This window comes from Musa acuminata, chromosome BXJ1-2 (genome assembly GCF_036884655.1).
Source record: "Musa acuminata AAA Group cultivar baxijiao chromosome BXJ1-2, Cavendish_Baxijiao_AAA, whole genome shotgun sequence".
Taxonomy (NCBI): domain Eukaryota; kingdom Viridiplantae; phylum Streptophyta; class Magnoliopsida; order Zingiberales; family Musaceae; genus Musa; species Musa acuminata.
The window spans coordinates 12,372,951-12,381,081 of record NC_088328.1 but is presented as its reverse complement, the minus strand read 5'-3'; the positions used below and the strand labels follow the sequence as shown (position 1 = coordinate 12,381,081).

The following is an 8,131-nucleotide window of genomic DNA, read 5'->3' as shown; positions in this document are numbered from 1 at the left end:
CATGTGGATCACTACTAAAGAGGAGGACAGTTGACCTCCTTTATCCTCTCCTACAGATTTATAGGAATTTAGGGATATACGATCTCCCTAGGTAACACAACTTTCTTGTATGCATAATTTTTGGTTTCATAGGTTTTTGTGCATCAATCTTTGCACAATGACAAGAAACTTCTTTTCTGTGGAAATCTGGATTTTTGTTTTTTATTCTTTCGCTACTCATGTGATGTCATCCCAGATTTCCCAATAGTGCCAAGATCAAATGTTATGAGAGGTCAATATGCCAATAAATCGAGCAATACGCCGAAGGAAAGCATGACACATCAGGAGTTTGGACGAAGCATTAGATGAACCAATGACATGTCGGACAATATAGGATTCATGTTTGTAATCATTTGTATCTTGATCGAAGTATTTTATGTTTTAATTAAGTTGGTTTTGGGTATAATCATGCCAACTTAATTAAGGGCCTATTGTGCTGGAATCAAGGCTGAATTAAGCATATTAGAAGGCTAATTCAATGACATAAAGTTGGATCAAGCGGTAGCATCGCCAGACCAGGCGATGGAACTGCCTATGAGTTAGAAAGTATGAAGTATATATTTTTGGAAGACTCGACGGTGGTACCGCTCGTGTTAAGGACTGGCGATAGTACTACCAAAACATAGTCTTCTAGGCTGGCAAGCGGTGGTACTACTAATGCTATGTGTGGCAGGTAGTGGTGTCACCCAGTACTAGCGATAGTACTACTAGTACCTTGAAAACCCAGGGATGGGACTTTTTACTCCATTTTTAAGTCATTTGAGGCTGATAAATATATCACTCATTCTTGCTTGAGATAACAAGAAAAGAGCATGAAAAACTTGTGATTTTAAGTTTGTAAACTCTATTAAAAGTATTTAGTTCCTTTCTCCTTAAGCTTCTAAGTCATTCTAAGGGAGGTGTGAGGATTACTTATAAAAGAGAGTTATAAAGGTTCTCTTCTAAACCTATAAAAAGGAGAAAAGAGTTGTAATAAGGGTAGTTGATCTTTACCCATTGAAAAAAAGATTGTTGATGAAAATCGGTGGCCTCGACAGAGGAGGAATCGAGAGTCGACATAGGTCACGATGAACGAACCACTATAAATTCAATGTGCATTTCCTTTTATATTGTTCATTGCTATTGCTTACTGATTTAATTGCTTACTATACTTATATTCTAAATTAAACACATTCCGATACCAATTTCATCGAATGAATTTTTGAATCGTTTCTTTATTTCGAAAGCACTAATTCACCCCCACCCCCCTTAATACCTTTACGATCCTAACACTATTTCCTTTAGGCATACTGAAAGGCTTTCTATATAGTGTCAATTCTATTAGGATAGATTTTGGTTACTTGAGCTGACAGTTAACTCAAATCCACCCTGATCTTTCTTCGAGCCTATCTCAAGGTGGAGCTCATCGAGTCAGATATTTGAATTCTATAAAATAATATCAATGGCATTTTTTATAATGTCACTCTAATATTTAAGTTATTAATCTAATAAAAAAAGTTAGACTTAGATTGCTCTATGTCTTTTGAGTATACTTGTGCGATCCTTTTTATAGTGGGTGCTTGGGAGAGTCATTATACAGTTAGTACGGTAACAAAAGCATAAGAATCAACCATAACTACCTTTCACTAGCGTTGTCATATCCCCTGAGTTCAAATCAGGTAATAACAGAAATAATTTTTAGTCTAGTTTTCAATAAATTATACTTTGCATGAATATGAGTTCCCAGTAGAAAGTTATAAATAGTTAAGCAACAAGAGGTCAGAAATTACAGTCCCTATTTTACAGAATTTGTAAGGTTAATTGAAATAGAAGTCTTAATAGGTATTTAAACTCCAAATCATTTAGTCTAGTATCAAAATAAAGGTCTTTGAGTCTACATTCAAATGATTTAGGTTTGTCTAAATCAAAGTTTAGTACTAAAATTTAGGTCTGAAACAATACATAAAGGTTAGATTACCGAAAAATTATAGATTCATGACTTTGTATTAAAACAAAAGAAAGGTTCAGTACTGAGCTGAAATCTTTCGAATTATGTAGAATTAAAATGAAAATAGAGATGATTACTGTAGGATGAGATTAGAATACTTGTCTTAGAATAATTTGATTCTCAAATATGGAAAAATTTATGCAAAACCTCAAGCAACATTTCTTCTTCTTCTTCTTCTCAAACCCACACTGGCTGAACTCTTAAGTTTTCCTCCTTTAGTTAAGCTTTCATTTAGTTTCTTCTCTAATTATATTAAGTTTAGCTAATACAAGACTTGTAATGTGGCAAGTATGAATGAAAAAAACCTGTGTCATCCTTAGAGCAAACATAGGTGGCACCAACCTTAGGTTAGCTAGTGACACATGTTCATCATTTTTTTTTTAACTTAAATTTAAATCTTTCATAAATAATATCAAATTTCCAATATTTACTTTTAGATCTATAGTCATAAACTTTTAATATAATATCATTTAATATAAAAAAATTATTAAATAATTCTCATATTTACAAACAAATATTTACTAAATTTTAAAAAAATAAGGGATGTTAGAGCTAGTTAGAACTATCATCAACTAGTGCTAGATCATTATGCTTGCATTGTTACACCACTTCATTGCACTATTCGTGCGATAATGAATGTACGATGATTGTTCATAATCTTTTTCCAGTTGACACTTATGAGATATGATTATATAAGGTTAAGATAGTGATGCAAGGCCACTTAAATGACTTCTACGTACGTACGACCAAGTGAATTGAGATGAGGTGTTGGGCACGGTATATAGTGCTGATCGATTAGCGACATCAACTTTTTCCATAACACAATCTAATCTAAACTTTAATAGTAATAGTCCAATCTCTTATTAAGCTCAATTATAATATTTTATCCAAATTTTAAAGAATTAAGAATTTATTATTTAGATGAAATATATTTTTAAGTGCAACGATATCAATTTCAACCAAACCATATTATAATTGAGTGTATGGATATAAAATTTTCACACAATAATATTTTATTGAATACAGGATTAAAAAGCATACAATGGTAACTTCATGATGAATAATAACATCATTTTATGAAGCTTCATAATATTGTGTCACATTTTACCCAAACATACCCCTTTTGTAGTTATTGTAGAGGAGAAAATCTATGACCAAGATTAGACAATATAAAAAAAATAAAGATACCATATTATTTTATAATTGATAGTATTTTATCATATAATTAGTGAAAATTTACATTTTCAATTGCTTCTTAATAATTGGCACCTTATATACCTTGCCACTGTGTCTCAACTCTATCCTTATTTTCTTCTTTTTTTTCTCTTCATGATCTCAATGTATGATTCATTAAAGTATTCATGAACTTGATTCAATGTAACTTCTTATACCAAGAATGTTTTTTATAAGGAATAACCATTTAAAACTTTTTTGAATATCCGTAATGATTATCTTAGGAGTATATTATTCATTCACAAGAACCTGTTCTTTGATTTGTCTATAAACTTAGTTACTACAATATCTTGAAACTCTAAACTATTTTGAAATAACTATAAATCATGAAAACATTAATGTGTCAAATATCATACATAGTAAGTTACTACTTTTAACATTATCATATCACACTCATTTAGGTTTCAAAAAATCATATATGTTCATTACATAGCTTATTGTATATCATAAATATTTTCAATAAATTCTTTTGATTTCGAGAGTGATAAAAGTTTTTTTTATCACTCTTATTAATTAAATCTTATTCCCACAAAATCTTATTAATTAAATAATAAACTTACTCTTATAAAATAATAATAATAAAACTAAAAATTAAAGGTTACATATGTCCATTCATGATAATAAATCAGAATATATGGGTGCCATCCAATAAAAAAACAAAAGTAGTGAGATTTTTTTTCGGCACAATAACTTTTTTTTGAAAATAATTTATTCCATGAAGAATAGAATAAATACCATTATTCTATGAAAAATAGTTTATTATATACACCTCACTCATCCAATCCATCACCATCCAAATATCTCCTCTCATCAACCAACGGCCGTGATCTCGAATACCGACCCTAAGATCACGTATATAGAACTGATCGAGAGGGTTAGGGTTTCTTCTTTCCTCTCTCAGTTTGGGTTCGGAGGCGGCGGAAAGAGAGAGCAGCGAGATGAAGACGATCCTTTCCTCGCAGACCATGGACATCCCCGAGGGAGTCACGGTGAAGGTGAACGCGAAGATCGTGGAGGTGGAGGGTCCGCGCGGCAAGCTCACCCGTGACTTCAAGCACCTCAACCTCGATTTCGATCTCATCGAGAGCGGGAAGAAGCTGAAGGTGGATGCATGGTTCGGGTCGCGGAAGACCACAGCTGCCATACGCACTGCCATCAGCCACGTCCAGAACCTCATCGCCGGGGTCACCAAAGGGTACCGTTACAAGATGCGCCTCGTCTACGCCCACTTCCCAATCAACGCGTCCATCCCCAACAACAACACCTCCATCGAGATCAGGAACTTTCTTGGGGAGAAAAAGGTCCAATCCTGTTCCATCTTGCCGGTCTATTTATTTTCTCTGTGGTGTTTCCGCTGGTCCCATGTTAAATTGCTGCAACGAGTCTCCCTTTGTCGATCGCTACTATTAGCTGATTCTCACTGTGAATTTTCTGTGGTTATTTTCAAAGAATAAAAATTTGTTAACTTGAGCAAGTCATGCTACGTTTAGGATCTGAGATTTTTCTATTTGCATAGTCTTTAACTGGTATGCATAAAAATTGGTACTTTTTCTTCAATATCATTTGTTGTGTGACAACGTTATTATTTGGTTTTTGTTTATATGACGTAGTGCTGATTTACTTTTGCATTCCACTAACTAACCGACTTGAGAAAGTTTTTAGAGCATGTAATCTGGGGCGCTCTGTCGTCAGCAATGGGTGTATGCTATTTTACTTTTAGAGACAATATATCTACTTCTAGAGCATGTAAACAATTTATAAGTAATTGTTTTACAAGTTTTATCTTTCTTTTAAGGGTATGGAATCTTGTTACGATGCAAGCTAAGATTATCTACCTGCAATACATCAGCCATTTTGGATTATCTTCATATCACATCATCTGTAGGAAAACTCTTACTTATTGAGTTTACTGGTAATGTTTTGCTCATTAGGGCAATAAACTTATAAATTGATCATTGCCACCAAGAAAAAGAAATTATAACTTTCTGAATTCTTTTGTATGACATATAAATTTGGTTCCTTCTGATGATCTAGAAGATTTTGTTTTGCTATACATACCTCTTCTTTGGATTTGCATCTCTCTGTTAGTATTTGGTGTTTGTTATGAAATGTGTAAGGAGATGAGCTACTATTTTTGTCATTAACATTACATATTTAGTCTCCACTGAGTTCTTTACTCACTTACATATTTTATTAAAGTTATGTTATATATTGGTTTTTGAGTAGATTCCTAATAGACTGGAGAACCCTTTTTTAAATATGTGAAACACAAGTATCTTATTAATGTATTGTGTTCATTCTTTCTTCAACTGATGCTGGTGAAAATTGGTCTTACCAGTTTCATTTTGTTAGGTTACTGCTGTTTGACATCTTGGATCTATCTTCTTCTGAACCCTTTTTTAAATATGTGAAGTATTTTATTGTTGTAGTGTGTTAATTCATTCTTTTTTAATTTGGTCCTGGCAAAATTGGTTTTTTCATTTTGTTAGGTTACTGCTGTTTGACATCTTGGATCTATCTTTTTTTCTTACAATCTGCTTAGACCTATTGCTCATGGAGGATGTATCTTCTAGAACTACTAGAATCTGGTGGAATTTACCAAAACAATGTGTCAGGCATCCTCTACGCAATAAGAGTGTCAGATATTGGATGTGCAACTAACCCTGTCATTATTATATTGTGTGTCTGTGTCAATGAAAGGTCATTTTGTAATTCACCTTTTTAAGTTCTTATGTCAAGTTAGAAGTGCCAATACCAAATCATTTTGTTGTTGAAGCTGCTGTTTGTGTTTGACAAGAAATATATTAAATTATCAATGTAATCGTTGGTCATATCCTATTGATGAACTTACTGGAGTTCGTTCTGTCTACATTTCCATGAATTTGTAAACATACTTGTATCTTTTGTCAGTTTGTACATTTACTGTTTTACAACTATGCTCATGTAATTGCTTTAGAAACATTTTTTGCTTCATTAGACTTGAGGGATATGCACAGATGCATAATTGTTAGGGTGTTCATCTCATGCATGTTTTACTCTTTAATTTTCCTATATCGGTTATAAATCTTGGACACTCTAGGAGCTTATTAAAGCTTAGTGGATGAATGAAAAGTAACATTGATGTTGTAAAGTCATTGGATATCAAGATGTCCTTGATTCTCTTTAAGGAGTCAGTTGCTGTAATGTGAAAACGGTCTTTTTCAATGCTACTAGACTAAATTTTGGTTCATTTCTGGTTACCAATTTTAATTGTTGTCTTCAATCATATGAAATCTGAGATACATTGTTTTTATCTCTAAAATTGTGCCTTTTTTCAGCACATTATGCAGATAAAATTAGTTTTATTTTTATAAATGTTCTGACAAATTCTCAACTCCTGAGATATTAAGTCTGTCGTTGGTGTAGGTGCGAAAAGTTGGTATGCTTGATGGTGTGAGAATTATTCGGTCTGAGAAAGTGAAGGATGAGCTTGTACTCGAAGGGAACGATATTGAACTTGTTTCGCGCTCTGCTGCCTTGATCAACCAGGTCAACTTTATTATACATTTATTTTATGGTTAATAAATAAGACATTCCTTTATTCACCCTTGTAAGCATGTTTTTAGTGTGTGAATTTGTACGTTTATTAATAATTTTTTTTTTATATCTGACAGAAGTGTCATGTGAAGAACAAGGATATAAGAAAGTTCTTGGATGGTATCTATGTCAGTGAGAAGGGAACAGTCACCGAAGAATGACAGGAAGAGCAACAACAGTTGAGCTTGGCAGGGACTCTTCTCTTCTTTCGGTATCTGGATGGAACTGAAAGCTTAAAATCAAAATTTTGCAGTCTTTGGTTCAATGTGATTTGGCCTTCGTGTTGGAACTCTGTTGTTTTGTGCTTAGTCTTCAAGTTCAAGATAGTTAGCTGTGGAGACAATTTTTTTTCTCTTCGAATCATCAGGGACTTTTGTTCAGGTGACTGGGGTGGAACTATGAAAGTTTCCAAATTTACGATATATATTATAAAATGCGTGCTTACCCATGCTATTTCTGGTCTGTCTGATTTATGATGTGTCTCCCACTTTGGAGATGTTACTGATAAATTTCTTTTTCATAGTTGTTCTATCTACTTGTCACGAATCTATTATCTGTCACTTCACTGCTGATGATATTTTTAGGATGAATTTTAAAATGATAGTAATATTTTCTTTGACATTTTCATTTTTGACTTTTGACATTCGGATAGACCAAAACAATGTAATCAGTTCGATGTTGAGGCGAATTCAGTTTGATTATAAGATTTTTAAATAGTTTTTCAGTATTTATAAAGTAAAATAATTATAATTTATTTTTAATTGTTATATTTTAATATGTTTTATGGTGTATTTGATTTTTAAATAAAAATTAAGAATATTTTGACTTTTCAGAATAAAGGATGATAAACTATTTTTCTTCTGGGATTTTTGATTTAGATTTTCAATTTTTAAGAAACATGTATAATATTTAATTTTGTTTATTGAAAATAATGGTGGTAAAAAGGGACATTTTCAATTGCCATGTTTTTGGATGAGGTTAATCAATCAACTTTACCAGAGGTTCTACATATTATGAAAAAAATATCTTAATATAATTTTGGATGAAACTTATAAAGATCTTAATATAATTCAAAATAAAATATAATATTCCATTAATTACACATGTTGGTGTAACGTCTAGATGTTAATTATCAAAATTTTTAATAATGTAAATTATAATAGATAATTTACCTGAAAAAGATTGTTATATATATATATATATATAAAGGAATGGACATATTGCCCTCCTTTTAGCCTTGTTAAGTGATTCTTGTTTGATGTGGTCCTAATCGAAATTGAACTATATATGGGCTAA

At 32.1% G+C, this 8,131-nt stretch overlaps 1 protein-coding gene across 1 annotated transcript; it reads left to right on the top strand.

Annotated features, from left to right (window-relative positions):
• Positions 1-4,143: 4,143 nt before the first annotated feature.
• On the top strand, positions 4,144-7,288 carry LOC104001009 (large ribosomal subunit protein uL6-like). The gene is made up of 3 exons (XM_009423180.3): positions 4,144-4,560; positions 6,665-6,787; positions 6,913-7,288. The coding sequence occupies exons 1-3, from the start codon at positions 4,198-4,200 to the stop codon at positions 6,994-6,996; spliced, it is 570 nt and encodes a 189-aa protein (XP_009421455.1). The 5' UTR covers positions 4,144-4,197; the 3' UTR covers positions 6,997-7,288.
• Positions 7,289-8,131: the final 843 nt, after the last annotated feature.

Bases quoted from the DNA above. Each gene is read 5' to 3' on its own strand.
- LOC104001009 (XM_009423180.3), top strand. From the start codon at position 4,198: ATGAAGACGATCCTTTCCTCGCAGACCATGGACATCCCCGAGGGAGTC. The intron at 4,561-6,664 runs GTCCAATCCTGT...TCGTTGGTGTAG, and splicing joins ACTTTCTTGGGGAGAAAAAG to GTGCGAAAAGTTGGTATGCT. The intron at 6,788-6,912 runs GTCAACTTTATT...TATATCTGACAG, and splicing joins CTGCTGCCTTGATCAACCAG to AAGTGTCATGTGAAGAACAA.